General features: G+C 33.9%; 1 protein-coding gene across 4 annotated transcripts in view; it reads right to left on the bottom strand.

The window, feature by feature from the left end:
* Nucleotides 1–9,531: 9,531 nt before the first annotated feature.
* LOC145323175 (uncharacterized) overlaps nucleotides 9,532–19,643 on the bottom strand; it is a 51,620-nt gene continuing 41,508 nt past the window's right edge. For all 4 annotated transcript variants that reach the window (XM_080165575.1, XM_080165574.1, XM_080165578.1 and 1 more), the window contains 15 exons: nucleotides 19,469–19,527; nucleotides 17,056–17,146; nucleotides 16,603–16,721; nucleotides 16,008–16,134; nucleotides 15,328–15,437; nucleotides 14,823–14,915; nucleotides 14,429–14,555; nucleotides 13,746–13,902; nucleotides 13,411–13,519; nucleotides 12,798–12,959; nucleotides 12,273–12,393; nucleotides 11,558–11,680; nucleotides 10,897–11,008; nucleotides 10,560–10,722; nucleotides 9,532–9,728 (listed from right to left, as the gene is read on the bottom strand). In XM_080165575.1, coding sequence (XP_080021701.1) covers nucleotides 9,719–9,728; nucleotides 10,560–10,722; nucleotides 10,897–11,008; nucleotides 11,558–11,680; nucleotides 12,273–12,393; nucleotides 12,798–12,959; nucleotides 13,411–13,519; nucleotides 13,746–13,902; nucleotides 14,429–14,555; nucleotides 14,823–14,915; nucleotides 15,328–15,437; nucleotides 16,008–16,134; nucleotides 16,603–16,721; nucleotides 17,056–17,146; nucleotides 19,469–19,527 — 1,683 coding nt within the window. In that variant the 3' untranslated portion in view covers nucleotides 9,532–9,718. The remainder of the gene's footprint in view (nucleotides 9,729–10,559; nucleotides 10,723–10,896; nucleotides 11,009–11,557; nucleotides 11,681–12,272; nucleotides 12,394–12,797; nucleotides 12,960–13,410; nucleotides 13,520–13,745; nucleotides 13,903–14,428; nucleotides 14,556–14,822; nucleotides 14,916–15,327; nucleotides 15,438–16,007; nucleotides 16,135–16,602; nucleotides 16,722–17,055; nucleotides 17,147–19,468; nucleotides 19,528–19,643) is intronic.

Raw genomic sequence — 19,643 nt, 5'->3', positions numbered from 1 at the left:
GTCCCTGGGCCAGTGCTCTTGTACCATGCAAGAAGAAAGGAACCGAGAACTTCCGATTGGCTATCAACTACAGAAAATTAAATTGTGTCAGTCAAGGATGTATTCCCTTTATCTATTATAGAGAACTACTTACAGAAGTTAGCCTGTACCTCTGTGTTCAGTACCATCAACAGTGCAGGAGCTTTCCACACAATCCAGTGCATGAAGAATACCAGAATTATACCAGCTTCAATACTCCCAGGCGCCAGTACAGATTCTGCCGGTTGCCATTTGGTTTGGCATATGCACCTAGTGCCTACAGTAGATTAGTGCAGATGGCATTGGATAGGCTTCCACCTGGTTTTGCAATGGGATACATTGATGATATAATAACAAATTCTCAGACAGTAGATGTACATATTGAACACTTATGCCAGATTATGTCGGAATGAAACTTAACCTCCAGAAGTGCAACACCTTTCAGTTGGATGACCAGTATTTTGGGCATGTAATGCCTATTCTAGGGATACTGAATGTTCTCAGCTTACTCAGAGGATGATGGATTAGCCTCTGCCAAAGTGGGGAAAGAACTAAAGCCCTTCCCTAGATTACTGGAAATTATAGAAGTTTCATCAACTCATCTTACCTGTGACAAGAATAAAAGAAGAATGGAAAACCACTTGAATGGAATGAAGACACAAATCAGAAGTTTCAATAACTCAAGAAAGGCTTTCAGAAAGAAACAATGCATGGGTATCCTCAATACAAGAATCCTGAACCTTTTACTCTGGATACTGACCTTAGTTCCACCAACAAGGCTGTAGTTCTTTATCAGAAGCAGAATGGTATTTTGTGGATGTCACAAACCTTAGTTCCACCAACAAGGCTGCAGTTCTTTATTAGAAGCAGAATGGTATTTCTGTGGGTATTGCCAAGAAATGTAACCAAGCTCAGCATCTTATGCCCTACACAAAAGAGAAATGACAGCCATCATCACTGGATTAAAGGAATTCAAGCGCATCCTAAGAGCCAAACCCTCCATCATGTACACAGATAGTCGGTGTGTCCATTTCCTACACTCCATGAAGGAATCTCATGGGATACTTGTCTGAAGAACATATGTCAAGGAAGACTCGACACATATGTAGATGCCTTAATCAGAAGACCAGGAATACCAGAAGAAAGTATGGTGAAGAAATTGATCCTAACAAGTACTTTCATGATGTAGATGGTATCCATGTCATATCTTCCAACTTCAAACAACATGTTGCTGAAGAACACCTACCATGCTCCCATCATACCTAAGTTCATCATATTCGTGGAATTTAACAAGAAACCTGATACAGAAGGAAGCCAGTCATTTGGTTGTGTCGGCCTGAGCATGTCAATGTGTTTGAATGTTTGTCCTGCCAAGAAGGAATTCTGTATTTCCAAGCTCTTTAACTAAATGATAGACTTCTTCCAAATGCATCTGATCAGCTAGACTTGCAATTGACATGGTCATGCTGATCCTATGGGAGTACACTATGGGATGAAAAACAACTACTACAAGATGAAGGAGAGATTCTACTTTTCCCATAGTATGCATTGATCAGCAATCTTATTCTTAGTTGCATTCCATGTATCACCAAGTAATCCTCACTTCAGAAAGAACCTAAATAACTATTTCAACAAACATCTGTACTGTGATGTGGTTGGATCTCTTACTGGTAATCCTTACCATGAACAAACCTGCCATTATAAACTAACCATCCTGGATGGGTTTACAAGATACCTGTTTTCTGTTCCTATCTTCAACTGACAAACAACAATCATTGTAGAAGATTTTATTAATAACTGGATCTATGTTTTTGGACGTCTGGAGACATTGCTTACTGATAGAGGAAGTTCTTAAACAACTAACTTATTTCAAAAGTTGTGAAAGCTTATGGTTTTTTTAAACCTAACACCTTCCTACTCACCAGAAGGAGACAGAGTTGAGTGTTACATTGCCTTTGTGGTGATTTGCTAAACTCAGATAAATGCTATCCTGCTCAAAGATGGAGAGATAAACTCAGTGTTGTTCTGCTTGCATACAATGCTTCAGTGAATCGAATAACTGATTGGTCATCTTTAGAAGCAGTATTTCCTTATTCACAAAGAACCTGAAGGCATAGCATGGTCTACCTCTAGTGAAGATCTGAAGCTCAACTTCAGTCAGTAGAGTGAAATGAGACATTCTAGGCAACACTGGTTTGATGAGAGAAAATGAAGATATCACAGAAGATCAACACAAGACTTTAAAGAAGGTGATATATGTTACTATTTCTTGACTAGTGTCAAGAAAGACCTAACCAAGAAACTAAATTCTCATTAGATAAGTCCATTGGAGGTATTAAAAGGATGCTTTTGAGTACCTTGTTTTTGTATTATATCTAGTTGGTTATTGGCGTAAATCACCACAAGAAATCTCTGTAATTGTGAACAGAATGAAGCGTGTGCTACCAGATGTGTCAACAACTTACCTACAGTCTGAAGACAGATGATAGTGGTGAATACTTGACCTTCCAAGAAGAATTTGAGAGCAATTTACCTGATCTTCTGAAGCAGATAGCAGACCTACACGACTGTCCAAATGTATTATATACAATACATTATATACAATGATACCCAGCCTTTGGAATAATCAACTTTTATTGAAGAGCCTGAAGTTCATGAGGAACTTAGTCCATCCACACATGAAATGCATGAAGAAGTCCTGCCAATGGAAGAGACCTTAGAGACAGATTTTTGAGAGATGGAGAATCCAGAGTTAGTAGATGAACCATTTCAAATGCAGCTGCTATAGCCCGATTATAGCTCCAAGACCAGAATCTGCCCTCTAGAAGTTTGGTGATTTTTATGTAGATAATACTTTTTGAAAGTTGCTTCTTCATAATCAGATAAGGAAAGTTTGGAAATGAGGAGAAGAGATTATCATCAACAAAATTTCAAGTTTAGCTCTTCTTTGGGAAATAAGCAACTATCCATTGAGATGGTAATTGGTAAGTTAAAAGAAGAGAAGTCGGTGAGGAGTACAACAAGAAACTGAAGGAGCTGGAAGATAATATTCAGATACCGCTGAGGACACAGACAAGATATCAATCCAACAGCCATTGTAGTGTTACTCATAACTCCAAATCCAAACTAGGAACCAGCCACTATCATAGTGCCTGTTCACTCTATCATCATCAGTCACCAACTAGACAAGCTCATAACACCTTGGAGCCAAGAAGCAAGATTAAGACATATTCAAGTTATGATCTTACACATGGAAGATGGTATTTGAGAATGAGCAAATTCAAGATTGCTTAACAGGTATGCTGTGTACTGGTATGTTTGTACAACTTTACAACTGTCCTCAACCATCAATCTTCCCCAGATCTCTATTCCAGGAAACCGTAAAATATTGAATAAGAGACCACAAATGTATTGTGTTTACACTTGCCAGCAGTGATCTTAAGAATTTGAGACACATGAAACATTACAGCCAAATTGGCAATTACCTGAGCAATCAAAACCAGCAATTGTATACATAAAGAGTATGCCTTTTACATGAGAAAAACTGTCAAGCCTTACCATCTTCTAATAATGATTGAATATAGACAAATGGTGCAAATTACTCACCTGCTGAATTCCTCACCACCTGCGGTGCAGAAGGAGCCACCTGCGGCAATGACAATTATTGCAGGATTTTAACCAATGATTAATGAGTTGACATTGATAACTATCTGCAGTTCCAAAGCCACCTGCAGTACCATGACTGCATTCAGAACATTTATATTTGTCTAACAACTCCCTATGGCAAATGACCCTCAACTTCAATTTCATCATAATACTGGAAACTGATATAGCTCTGGACACTCAACAACATTACATCAGCTGTAAGCTTAACATTCATTGAAGATTATTTCTAGTTCAGCATCATCCTAGTTGGAAAATGCCTACAATTAGATTATGCAAAACCCAACAAATCCAACCATGAATAATCTTATCTTGTGGAAATTGAACATCTACCACAGAAACCTTGTACCTGGAAGTCAATTTAGCCTGACTGGTGTAGAAGCCAATTCCCCTTATAAATTTACCTTTTACAAGTTACCTATTTTATGAACACCTGAGACAAGTTAGAGACCTGGACAATGCTGACATAATCATACCAACCCAAAAGTGGACAGTTGTATCAAGGATCAGTATAGATCAGGACCATAGATATTTAATAAGGTAGAGAGTATAGGGCATTGATGAAACCTAAATTATTTTGATTTGACAAGCACAATGTACCCAGAATGTGTTGTGACCAAGATCACTGTTCCCTCAGTTATCACTATTCCTCAGTCATCACTGTACCCTCAGTCATCACTGTACCCTCAGTCATCACTGTACCTCAGTCATCACTATTCCTCAGTCATCATTATTCCTCAGTCATCACTATTCCTCAGTCATCACTATTCCTCAGTCATCACTGTACCCGCAGTCATCACTATCCCTCAGTCATCATTATTCCTCAGTCATCACTGTTCCTCATTCATCACTGTACCCTCAGTCAACACTGTACCTCAACCATCACTGTTCCCTCAGTCATCACTGAACTATCACCAGAATCTTACATGAAGAGGAAGTATCAAGTCTGGTTGAATTAGTTTCCGCTGAAGTTCTAATCAAGGAAGTTGAATTGGAATTAGGCTCATACTATGTAATAGACCTGGATTCCCACACCAAGCTACCGAAGATATGCAGCCACATTTTATCCTGTCAAGCAGGAACTGAGGCTTATGTGCTAGAGTACCCAGAATCAGCCTGCCCCCTTAGTGTAATTCAAAGAGCTGATATGGAACTGGTATTGGTAGAGACAGATGAAGGCTCTCAAGAAGTTTTGGTTGATTCTAAGAACAAAGTCTTTCTTACTTCAAAATCTCAAGAGAATGCTCCTTCCTCCTGTAAGCCAGTATTCACTGTTTATGCGACTGAGTACTCAAACATCAAGGTCTTAAGTGCAGACTTAGCCATGTTTGACCTGATCAATGTTGACCATCATTTGGATCCATCGAACTTAGACATTGATTTGGAAATAAGAACTTCCGAATCCCACCTCATGTACTTTTTCAGACAGTCCTTCAGAACAAAATTGGAGATATAACCAACAAACTTTGTTCACTCAACAAGGACTCTCTAGGAATGCATGAATTATCTCCCTTCCACCCAAATAGCCTTCTGCGAATAAGAGGAGATGTTATACAAGACCTTCGGTATAAGAAAGTAGTAGCTACAGCTAGGATAGGAGATAAACAAGGAGAACAGTGTTCAAGTGACAGCCTTCCTGTTTGGATTGAGAACCAACCATCGCGACTACAAGCCCGCACACACTTAGTAATTGATGAAGACCCCTTGGAGTGAATACCTTGCAATGCAGCATTTGTTCCTGTCTTTTTATCATCTGATGGAGAAATGATGTTAATTGCAATGCCTGAAGTACAAACCACCTTGGGACATTTATCATCAGATTATCTTCATCTAGAAAGCACAAGTAAGTTCAACCATCCTTCCTTTGGAGAAGATTTACTCTACACTGCTGAAGAAATCAGTCAATTCAACAATTTAATTCACTTTCAAAGAACAAAACAACGAGTATGGTATCCAGTTACTGTGAGGGCAATACACAATGTAAAGAATACCAACCCGCTAGAGGAACTTCTGCAGTTTTTAATTTACAGCACCTAGAACAAGAAATTACTGGACACTTCCAGTTCCTATTTGACTGGTCCAAAAAGATAGCCCGAATAGGAAATGTTTGTTCCATTCTGATAGTATTAATTGTTGTATTATCCAACTTTTACAAGTTGTACTGAGTCCTCCTGCTGACCTGCTATCATAAGATGGGATTAAGACAAAAGATCAAAATGAGATAGTTGTAGATGCAACCATGCTACCATTTATTGTTGACAAGAAGATTAGCAGTACACAATCATCCAACCACTTAAGGACTAATCCCTATAGAGATGCTGTAGAACCTTATCCAGGAGGGATACTGGCTTCTGAATCTGAACCTATACCACTTGCTGTTATGTCAACCACACCCCAGCGACCTACCTCTATATGTAAACCATCAACATCTCACCAAGACCACCTGATTGACCTACCTGACCCATTACCTGTTGCTGTTCCAAAAGATGAAACCTGGTTCTAACTGACTCAAGACAACACTCCTCATGTCCCCGGAGAGACCAAGATGTTTAAAATTAAGACATATTGTCTGAATTTTAAAGTCTGCTGGGGGTATAAAATGTAGTAGAATGACCCTGACATACAGAATAGCAACTACAGAGTAGCTATGCTTTAATGATGTGATACTAGACAATCCACACACACATACACACACCTACATTGGCCCAAGATTGACTCAACCTATCAGATAAGAACTAATGATTTGAGACACAATATGGTGTGAAATCATTCTAGCATATTTTTTTGGATTTCTTTTTGTTAGAAATATCTATGCAGACCAAGGAGAAGTATTAAATGAAAAGAGTATTCCTTTGGAACTGAAGACATTATTTGGAGAATTCTTATGTAGAATCTAGAGACCCTAAATGGAGATTTTCCTTTGTGGAGATGTATACATATAATTGGAGATTTCTTGGGTAGAAATATTATTGTTTTATTTGAAGAACATTTCTTCTGTGGAAATTTGTTATATATATATTTGGTGGTAAAGTGGCCACGCCATGGAAACAAACTTTAAAGTAATCTACCTTCCCTTTTATGGTTCCAGCCCCCAACCTAACAAGATTTCAAAAGGTCAAGATTCCTTTGGACTACCTTCCCTTTTGTTGTAAGCCCCCCAACCTTACACATGCAATCCAGAAGTTATGGTGTGACCATACAATGAAAACATGAATTCATATTTGGACTACCTTTCCCTTTTTGTACAAGCCCCCCACATCACACCACACAGGCTCAGTTATGGGAGTCTATTGTGATGAACAGAGAATACACCACCATGTACCAGTACCAGTTATAAATCCTGCTGTGATGTTCAACTTTACAATCAACATGGAAATGGGCAATGATATACATCTGTACACCAGCTACTGCCTGTTCGAATGTACACAGTAATACCAAATGCTCAGTTTCAAACTTTGTACTCTCTAACATGGAATCATATTGTGGGGGCAATTATTGTGTACATATGTATACATAACTATTGTCAGTTCAAATGAACACAAAAATACCCAACCCACCACACCTTCCTATAGCATGATGAATTTGACCTTTCTATCGTTAGAATGGCACCATGATTGTACTATTTGTAAATTTCATTATGTATTCTATAATATCCATTTGCACTGACTATAAATACTCATTCAATCATTGTAATATTCAGTCATGTTTAAAATGTAGAACCAACAAGATCAATAAAGACTTAACAAGAAAGAAGACTGTTTTATTCAGAGGAACAACTTTGACAAGAAGACAGGACTACAGGTTCCATCGTGGAGATCTGTAAAGTAGCGAAGAAGTGGACTTTACCACACTATTGTTCTTATTTCTTAACTTTTTAATACCTCTTCCTACTCTATACCTTGAATGTGCATGCAAAAAATGAAAAAGAATATTTGTAATCATTATTTGTGTTGTGGTGTCAGGGAGGGTGTGGACATTGGACTGATAATTTTACTGCTACCCAATGTTTTAATTTTGATTGGTTGCTACAAAACTTTAATGTCATAACTTATCTAGCAATTATTTCATTCTTCAGAAGTGGTAATTTTGTTTGACATAATTTGAGTAGTACATCAATTTATCGTCTATTGTCTTATCCCTGGTAACCCTGTGTGTGCCGTGCATGTGTTTGCATTTAAAGTGGACATGTAACATTAATCAAAAGTGGCTGATTAGGTAAACAGCTCACCAATACATTTTTACCCTAGATGTCCAATTAGCCACTTTATTTCGCCGAACTAATAAAGGATTTTTAAAAACAAAATTTTTAGATAAGGGAAAGAGATATTTAGCGGGTTTCGTATTATTTTAGGTTAGGTTAGGTAAATTAGGAGAAAAGCTACTGTGAAAATAAGGCGAAACCCGCTACTTCCTTCCCTTTTACTGATCCCAACTCTTTTTTATATATATAATATAAAGTAGCTTGATGCCTGTCCGTCTGAAGGCTAGGGGCGAAGCCGCTAGTTCACTTATAAAGCAATGTAATTTTGATTCAGTTTTCAAAGCATAAATTCAATTGTTTACTTTAAAGCTGACTTGTTATTCCACGTGTTACTATTGGTCTAATTATGGAATTGTTTATCTAGACTTACTATGTTTATTAGTTTAGTTTTATATATAGAAGAAGGAAAAAGTCATTAAATACGTGACGACACGGCCGCTAGTTGTCCAGGAGGTTAATATCTTGGCCTATTTCATGTTAAAACAAATGATGGTAAGGTTTTTATGTTTGGTCGATCTTGCTAACCACTGGACCGAATAAGTTCAACATATTAGTTTAAATAGGTCTCAGATAGTTTTAGGATATTTTATTTTTAGTAAAGTCTTTGGATGGTTTTAGGCTATTTATCTGATTTTGAGCCGTACTTGAAAACGCATTTAACTCAAATTTAAGAAGTTTTGTGATTTCTTGTATAAGAGGAGGTTGTGTGATTTAATTTTCAAATTTCAATAAGGCAGAAACAAATATTCAAAATAGTTTCTTTTATTAAAAAAAACTTAGTCCAATATTAGCGAATCTGAAATTGTAAGCAAAATATATCTATCCTTATAATAAAGTAACGGGATGTTTGTCTGTGTGTTTGTCTTTATGTTTGTACCGAAGGATCTGCTAACCGCTGAACCGATCGGGTTCTCCTTAACAGGGTAGCTTCTCATAGGTCCCGAGAAGGTCTATAACTATTTTGAGGGAAGATACCTACACCCACTTAAGAGAAATCGTCACTAGAAAAAAATTACCCCCCAAAAATTTTTATTTTTCAACTAAAATTAAAAATAAGAAATTGGGTTAACATATTTGACTCTCCCTTCCTCAAATACCCCTAGAGGCCTCTAGGGGGCGTAGCCGCTAGTCTATACATAAAGAGAAAGGATTAAAAAGAAAGGAAAAGAGAAAAAGTTGGAAAAGAAAGAAAGAGGAAGAATTAGAAAAAAGAGAAGGAAATAAAGAGAAAAAGATAGCAAAAAAAAGAAAGAGAGAGGAAGAAAGTAGAGAAATAAAGAAGAGAGCGCTTTATTACAGACAGGGTATTCGCCTCGCCTGGTTTAAGATCTTCTACATAACACAGACAAACTTCCCAGTACTTTACTGCTTGTAAATATACAAACCTACAAACCACATAAAAATCTTAGATGGATAAACAGACAGTGTTATAATAGAACAGATGTACAGTGGTCATAAAAAAATCAACTGTCTATCTTACAAAAGCAGCTAAGAAAATCATGTTTCCCCCATAGCGTTACAGAAGGACAGATAAAATGAATTATAGAGAAGCTTTTCCAATACAAAATGTAAAACAGAAAAAATAACAATTTATTATCAACGTTTATTATCTGTTTGAATTTTATCGCACAAAGAAAATTAATTATTAAAATATTCGTAACAACAACATGACATCGAATAAAAATTATTTAGAATTTGAGGGGGGGACACCACAACTGAAGTTAATTTAAAATTTGGGAGGAGGACACCACAAGAACTCACCACTTCTTCTCTTCATCACAAATATCTGAAATAAAAACAAATTGATGGTTTAAAAAACATTCCTTATAATAAAGTAACAGGATGTATGTTTGTCTGTCTGTTTGTGTCTACCAAAGAATCTCGCTAACCGCTGAACCGATCGGGTTCTCCTTAACAGGGTAGCTTCTCATAGGTCCTGGGAAAGTTTATAACTTTTTAGGGGGAGGGTACCACCACCCTCCCAAGAGAAATTTAAAAAATTTAATATTTTTACGTTCTCGATTTTAGAAAGAGAGTTCAACGCAAACATAAACGTCAAACGCAACATAGACATATTTTAAATATAAAAAAAAACATTTAAAGTGCCACTAGAGGCCTCTAGGGGCGTAGCTGCTAGTTTGAAATATAGTAAAAAAGACAATATTCTTTAAAAAAATTTTCAATTTCAACTGCATTTTTAGTTAAAATAAAGTTTATTTAATGGAATCTAAAAAGTTTTTAAGATTATAATTGATTAATAAAGAAAAATATGTTCAATTGTTGGTATGTAATTAATTGTTAAAAGGATCTTTTTAATTTTAGGAGAGTATGTACTTTAATTTTTAAAATCCGTTGATAAATAGGAAAGTCAAAGCATTAACGTTTATCTTGACCGGGCACGGTCCGTAGGTCAGTCCTTCAAACTTACAGATAACAGCTGCACTACTGAAAGAGAAAATTATGGAATTTATAATTTGCCGCCAAAATAAACCAATAACATATTTCTCTGGGAAAAAATCCAATAATACGCTAGAATTTTGAAAGGAGACTTATTATTGGTTGAATATGGCGGCAAATTTGAAATTGAAATTTGGGTCATTGAGAATCAACACTTGACCTGATTGAATTATAATTATATTGATTTGAATACAATCTTGAAGGCGTGTAGCCATGTGTACTACTATAATGTGTACTGCTGTACTGTGTACTTCCATATTGTGAACCTCCATATGTACTTCTAGTGCTGCTAGTAACTTCTGTACTACGTGTTGCAACTCTCTCTAAAATAAAAAAATAAAATTTACAATTTTTATACAGGAAGAATCTCATTAACGCTGAAACGACAGGTTTATCATTTACAGTTCAGCTTCTCATAGGTCCTGGGAAGGTTTCTAACCCCCCCCCCCCCCCAACACCAAAAAAATCGACCATAGAAAATTTTTTAATGTACTTACTTTTAACTATAAGAGCTGCAGAACAGTTTGTGACTCCAGATTTATTTGTTATTGTCATTCTATAATTACCACTATCCCCCATCTTTACACTGTGCAGTTTTAACATTCTCACCTTAAAAATAATTAACTGACTTTTTTGGTTTGCACAAAATGTTTTAAACAACTATAATCTAGTCTATAACCAACGCATATGATAGTTTTTCAAGATTTAGATTAGTCATAATCTCATCATCATTAATTGTGTCAGCAATGCCAACTGATATATAATTACTTAGACCTTACTCCAGATTTGCATGCTCTCTAATAAAGCAAACTTGTAGCTGACTAAAATAACGATACTCCATCCACCCCCTTTAACAATATCCCCTCCCCTTCTCATTGAATGAACAAATTGGCCAATAAATGATGTCCCATGTTAGCCTACTACATCGACGACAATTTTCCCCTGTCATAATATCCACATATATTCAACGACAAAGACCAAATTGTGACAAAAATTATCCAAGTGACGTCATAAAAATGAGGGAGATGAGAGGGGAAGTGTTAAAGAAAACCCATAAAAAAGAGATGAATAATGATAATGATGATCATTTTTATGACGTCACATGGAAAATTTTTGACACAATTTGGTCTTTGTAATCTTCAACCTCTATTTACTTACCCCCGTTTTCTCTAGGAGTGAGATATTAGCCCCAGAGAGGAGGGGAACTCCATCCCTCTCCCATGTGGTTGTTGTGTTAGGGGCGCAGGACACAAAACATTTAAACTCCACGGCTCCACCCTCCTAAAATAAAAAATTCATTTTACGCCTTGTACAACTTAATAATATTGATTTTTAAATAAATTTAGAACCTACAAAGATATTTCGTTGTCTTTTGCATGGAAGTTTACAATATAATTTTGTATGTAGTCCTTGAGGGGTTAACTCGATCCCTGCCCATTTTCAATTTTAGTTTAATAAAGAAAAAGTAAAAAAGATTTTTTTGGATTAATTTATTCTAGAGGCAATTTCTGTTGTGAAGGTGAAAACAGTCATAAACCTTTCCTTGACCCATGAAGCTATATTTTAAAGGAGAATCATATCAGTTCAGCAGCTATCACAGACAAATATACACAGTGATAAACTTCATGTTACTTTTATCCTATTATATAAAGTAGTAAGGTTTCTATGTCCGAAGCTTAAGATCTCAATAACCACTGAACTGATTGTATTCTTCTTTTTTGGGAAGCTTCACTTATGTCTCGAGATGGTTTCCGGCTGTTTTGTATTAACATTTATTTCTTTATTTCTTTATATTCCTTTGAATACAGATCCCCTTAATACTAAGGACGCAGCAGCTAGTAATATATATAAGGAGTGTTTTTATGTTCTTTACCTCAACAGTTTGACTGGTAAATGAAGAGAAAATTTCTGGGGCTTGAACGTACTTTCTTCTGGGGGGAGGCATCAGTAAATCATCCATTACTGATAAATGGGAGGAGCTTACTGACGGTGACCTAGAAAAAAAGATAATATGTCAGGTAAACGAAGACCTAGAAAAAGATAATACAACATTGAAAAGGAATACCGAGATGCTTCGCTTAAAATATGATCCTTGTTGTACTAGGAATCATTTTTTTTTAGAAAATCAGATTAATAGATAATTATATCATCAAAAAATTTGCTGTTAAAAAAGTTTTAAATCAGCATTTTTAAATCAACGCACACATTTTCTGGTAACAATACAAAGTTGCTACGCTTTCTAAGAAGTATTATTGTTACATGAATCAAGAACCAAAGTTTGAAATCATCAATTCTAACTTGCCTAAACTGTAACGTACTGTCAGACTACATCCCTTACTTAAAGAAAAGATTCGTTTTTAAAATTAAACATGTCATATTTTTTTTTAAATGACCCAACCTTAAATCATAATTTCTTCTCTGGAAAGTAGGTGTGAGAGGTGTGGGTGTGGCCCGAGGAGTATTGTTGGCCCGTGGCGTAGATCTGGGTGTCACACGGGGCGAGGCTCTTCTGGACAGCAAGGGTGTGCCACGTGGTGTAGGTTGAGTAGGTGTCAGGCGTCTAATAAAAATTATAAGATGATTCATATTTAACCCTATTTCTGGCAATGGATGACTTACGGGTGTATTTGACCAGGATATGAGGGGAGTAATATTATAGTACAAGGGTGTTACTGCGGGTGTATTTGTCCATGACGTGAGATGAGTAACATTATCCAACATATAATAATACCTGGGTGTTACTGCGGGTGTATTTGACCAGAGGACATAAGAGGAGTAATATTATCTAAAATATTATAATACCTGGGTGTTACTGCGGGTGTATTTGACCAGGACATGAGGGGAGTAATATTATCCAACTTATTATAATACCTGGGTGTTACTGCGGGTGTATTTGACCAGAGGACATAAGAGGAGTAATATTATCTAACATATTATAATACCTGGGTGTTACTGCGGGTGTATTAGACCAGAACATAAGAGGAGTAATATTATCCAACATATTATAATACCTGGGTGTTACTGCGGGTGTATTTGACCAGGACATGAGGGGAGTAATATTATCCAACATTGGACAATTTGTTAATTCTGCCATGACTTCACTTTCTTTGTGTTCATTATCTAAAATATAAAAAAATAGGCAAAGAGATATCAAAATAATCTTTGGTCAATCATAAAAATCATTACAAAAAAAGATAACAGTAGACTATAATTCGACAATAAAATAGATGATATTATGATATAATATACTAAGGGCTGCGCCCAAGCATTAAAGAACAGACAAGGGTATAGAAAAAAGATAAAAACTATCCCCTGTCTAAAATACCTTATATTATAGGATACTTACAATCAACGAGAAGAATAGTAGTGCTATCAGCAGAGCCCTCAGCATTATGAACTGTACAGGTATAGAGTCCCTCGTCCTGTGTACCTACACCAGTCATACGGATACCAATGCATCCGGGCACATTTATAGGGCTCACACGGCTACTCCACCAAATATCCTAAGATTAAAAGAAAATTATTTGATTTTGGCACTCTATTGCTCTGATTCGTAAATTGGGATACATTTTGAATGAAGAAAATTATAATTTTCCTTTAAAGTTCCATGTCGAGCACATAACCCATACCCTTATTTTTAAAAAATTGATAATAAGGAGGGAGTCTACTTTATTCTATTGTGTACAAGGTAGCCTTGGAGAGTTAATGCGCACCGGAGGCTTAATCCCCAGCAGTGTTAGAGCTCTCCGCAGGTTTTAGAAACACCCTTCTTATTTTGTATATATTTTTAGAAAATAATAGAGTGCGGTGTTATATTACTCGCTAGGCACTTTAATGCAATCACCAGAAAACCTTTTTCCATAATACTTTTTTTTATATCTAAATTAGCTATAAAAAATACCCATTATGAAAACAAAATATATTGATTTTTCTGTTTATAATATAATATTAAAAGAATACAAAAAAGATAGAAAAGTAAAAGAAATTTTTTTGAAATCTAAAACTTTAATAATTATTGAAAATTTGTACCTGTCCATTAAATTTCCATGAAATATTGTAAGGAGGTGCTCCAGACTCCAGGGTACTCTTGATTATTACTGTATCTCCATCTCTGGCATACACTGGTCCACCATCATATAGACTAGGAGCTCCTGTCCTATAATACGAAAACAGTAAAAGTGTCTGACTATGACGTCAGAAAAAATTAATAATTAACCAATGGGAAGCCAGTATTCACAATGGTAAAATATATAGCGGCCTCTCATTGGTTAATTGTTAATTTTTTCTGACGTCATAGTCAGACACTTTTACTGTTTTCCTATAATAATATTATAATTATAATTGCTAATGAAGTGCATGATTTCGCGGCCTCGAACCTAACACCTACCCAACCATCGCAGATAAAACTAAAAATATTACTTACTTATTTACGGGTGCACATGATTCTATAGATGAAAGATCCACTATTGATTTTACTTTTATAATTAATGGATACTTCTCTTCACTGTGAGCATTCCTAAAACAAGTATTGATTTTATTTATCTAATTCAAATACTTTCAATTCAAATATATACTTATACTTAAATTTTCTTTAATGGTATATTTTCATGCAATTACTATAAAAATATGATAGTAACTTAGGTACTTTAAATGGAAGATGCCAAATTAAATAAGAAATATTTAACAATAATATCCCAATGATTGAAAATAAGTTGAGGGTAGTTTTTTCTCCTTTTCCTACGAAGGGCCCTGACCCTGTGGGAATACCAAGTACCCAAAATGACCTAACCTGACCTGACTTTAATAAAGGGAGGGGAGTGGTTAACTATATCAAATCATTATTGACATCTTGAGATTTTAGATAAAAAATAATCTGCTTATAATTGCTTGGTAGCTAATCTAAACAGTTATAATTGTTAAGATCCTACCTTGCTGAAAGGAAGTATAGACCCTCCTGGTCGGGTATAATATTTTCAATATCTATACTAAAATTATTTCCATTCTTGTTCAATTCTACTACATCAGGATCTAGGCTGTGCTGAAATTACAATAAGCAAAATTAGTTTCCATCAAAACTTATGCCTTTTATGCAAAAACCGATTGAGATATATTAAAAAGTAGGATATTTAAGTGGGCACTTTAAAAAGTGTGAAACACAAATACACCGACAAACCATCTGAAAATCATAGTATAGGAGGTCCCAAGTGCCAACCATATGACGAGATAACATAAAATAAATTGCATTGTTTGAAGTAGTTGTAACTACAAGAAAAAAAATATTACTAGGATTTCATAATCAACTTATTTGCTGTAAATTCATTGTAAACTTCAATAAACCAATTCTAGACTTACCAACCCCATATAACAAAAGAAATAATATGCATAACATTTTTGTATAAACAGATGAAAAACGACAGTCAGATACACTATTAATTTGGCATATAAACTTCATAGATATAAAACGACTAGAATTTTTAACGTTATTATATAACGAATATTAACAAACTTTCTATGCAAACATTTTACCAAACCAACAAATAGACATCGTACAAACTTCAAAGAACGGCAGAAAAATTTTATATGAGATTGATAAACCACTAACACTTACAGGTATAAAATTTCTGGACAGAATGATGTTGGAGCAGGATTCAGCTGTACAGGTGATATTCACTGTGTCACCCTCATTCACAACCTGGTTGCTGGGCCAGCTAGTAAACCGGGGCATCAGGGAATGTCTAAAAAAATAATGGAATAGTTATTTCTACAGTTTCCACATGTAATAAAATAAAAACAGTGGAATTAATCTTTATTCTAATTCTTTATTATACTATAAAGCAGGAAAGCTGTCTACAATACGATGCTATTAATCTTCTTGGCAATTTGACTATTTATTTAAGACAGTTTGACTTAATCAAAGCTTTTGATAGATACATTTTTAATTCCATTAATTGAACCAAAGTGTTAAGATCAATGAAAATTTCAACTTGAAATTTAAATGAAACTTTCTTCGCCTATCCATCATTCTTTTCATCTATATATCCTTTCACATATCCCTTCATCTATCCATTAATCTATCCATTCATATATTTATCCATTCATCTATCAATTAATCTATCCCTTCACATATCCCTTTATCTATCCCTTTATATATCCCTTTATCTATTTATTAATCTATCCCTTCATCTCTCTATCTATCTATCTACCTGAGACAGTCCTCATCAACTGCCAGCATCTGGTTGCTTGTGGTGACCTCTACATGACAGCTGGTGCTGTTCTCAGCTATCTCATTGATGATCCCGCAGTTGAATGATTCGCTAGTCTGAATTTTTAGGAGTATTCCTTGTTTTGCAAGTAAGCTTATAAAGTAACCCCAATTTCTTACTAATATTAGGTTAAGTTAGAAACAAATTAATATAACCCTCACTGGAAACCACCAACTAACTGCATTAAAACTCTAACTCTAAGTGTAGTAAAATATAAACTGGGTTACCTTGTTTAACCACAACTTAACCTACCCTATCAAATTTTTATTATGTTTTTATTCTTATAGCCTTTTTATCCACTCTAACTCATCATACAGATTAGTTTGTTTTTTTAATTTATTGAAGTCAAGATGGATTTTTCTACTTTTCATGCAAAATAAGGTATTATTCCTGCATATCAGCCAAGACAAGTAGCACATTTCCATCCTCGTCAACAATCTTGTAATCTGATTCTCTCAGCCGTATCTTTGAGCCAGACTGGTGCCTAAAAAGTTTTGAATATAAAATTGATTAAAAAGGGGCATCAATCAATCAATCAACCAATCAAAAATACCTTCAATCAAACTTTTTGATTACGAAATGAATTGATGATTAACAATTTAGAACTTCTATAGATTAAACTAATTGGTTGGAAAGTTTAAACACTACTAGTTTGGAACCTACCAATAAAAGTTCTGTAAAAGTAACCTAAGTTTTTAAGCCAACAACTAAGAAACCTGGATATTATCAATATAATATAGAGTATAATGTCCTCTCCTTCCTAAAAGAGCGGATGAATTTTCTAGTTAAAATAAATAAACTTACCATGTAACACCAATACAAGGATATGATTCTACACTATAGTGAAGTAGTAAATTATATAGAGATAGAATATAATATAAATATATAAACTTACCATGTAACACCAATACAAGGATATGATTCTACACGATAGTGAAGTAGTAAATTATATAGGGATATAATATAATATAAATATATAAACTTACCATGTAACACCAATACAAGGATATGATTCTACACTATAGTGAAGCAGTAAATTATATAGAGATAGAATATGATATAAATATATAAACTTACCATGTAACACCAATACAAGGATAAGATTCTACACTATAGTGAAGTATTAAATTATATAGGGATAGAATATAATATAAATATATAAACTTACCATGTAACACCAATACAAGGATATGATTCTACACTATAGTGAAGTATTAAATTATATAGGGATAGAATATAATATAAATATATAAACTTACCATGTAACACCAATACAAGAATATGATTCTACACGACAGTGAAGTATTAAATTATATAGGGATAGAATATAATATAAATATATAAACTTACCATGTAACACCAATACAAGGATATGATTCTACACTATAGTGAAGTATTAAATTATATAGGGATATAATATAATATAAATATATAAACTTACCATGTAACACCAATACAAGGATAAGATTCTACACTAGAGTGAAGCAGTAAATTATATAGGGATAGAATATAATATAAATATATAAACTTACCATGTAACACCAATACAAGAATATGATTCTACACGACAGTGAAGTATTAAATTATATAGGGATAGAATATAATATAAATATATAAACTTACCATGTAACACCAATACAAGGATATGATTCTACACTATAGTGAAGTATTAAATTATATAGGGATATAATATAATATAAATATATAAACTTACCATGTAACACCAATACAAGGATATGATTCTACACTATAGTGAAGTATTAAATTATATAGGGATATAATATAATATAAATATATAAACTTACCATGTAACACCAATACAAGGATAAGATTCTACACTAGAGTGAAGCAGTAAATTATATAGGGATAGAATATAATATAAATATATAAACTTACCATGTAACACCAATACAAGAATATGATTCTACACGACAGTGAAGTATTAAATTATATAGGGATAGAATATAATATAAATATATAAACTTACCATGTAACACCAATACAAGGATATGATTCTACACTATAGTGAAGTATTAAATTATATAGGGATATAATATAATATAAATATATAAACTTACCATGTAACACCAATACAAGGATATGATTCTACACTATAGTGAAGTAGTAAATTATATAGGGATAGAATATAATATAAATATATAAACTTACCATGTAACACCAATACAAGGATATGATTCTACACTATAGTGAAGTATTAAATTATATAGGGATAGAATATAATATAAATATATAAACTTACCATGTAACACCAATACAAGAATATGATTCTACACGACAGTGAAGTATTAAATTATATAGGGATAGAATATAATATAAATATATAAACTTACCATGTAACACCAATACAAGGATATGATTCTACACTATAGTGAAGTATTAAATTATATAGGGATATAATATAATATAAATATATAAACTTACCATGTAACACCAATACAAGGATAAGATTCTACACTAGAGTGAAGCAGTAAATTATATAGGGATAGAATATAATATAAATATATAAACTTACCATGTAACACCAATACAAGAATATGATTCTACACGACAGTGAAGTATTAAATTATATAGGGATAGAATATAATATAAATATATAAACTTACCATGTAACACCAATACAAGAATATGATTCTACACTATAGTGAAGTATTAAATTATATAGGGATAGAATATAATATAAATATATAAACTTACCATGTAACACCAATACAAGGATATGATTCTACACTATAGTGAAGTAGTAAATTATATAGGGATATAATATAATATAAATATATAAACTTACCATGTAACACCAATACAAGGATATGATTCTACACGACAGTGAAGCAATAAATTACACCCCTTCCTAAATAAAAGAAACAAAATATATTAAAAGTAATGTAATTAATTTATTTATTTATAGAGTAATATAAAACAAGCATTAAAACCCCAATTATAATTTCGTAACTTAGTGATTA

Source organism: Acartia tonsa, chromosome 6, assembly GCF_053477335.1.
Source record: "Acartia tonsa isolate MP-2025a chromosome 6, ASM5347733v1, whole genome shotgun sequence".
NCBI classification, from domain to species: domain Eukaryota; kingdom Metazoa; phylum Arthropoda; class Copepoda; order Calanoida; family Acartiidae; genus Acartia; species Acartia tonsa.
This window is presented reverse-complemented; position numbering and strand designations above follow the sequence as displayed.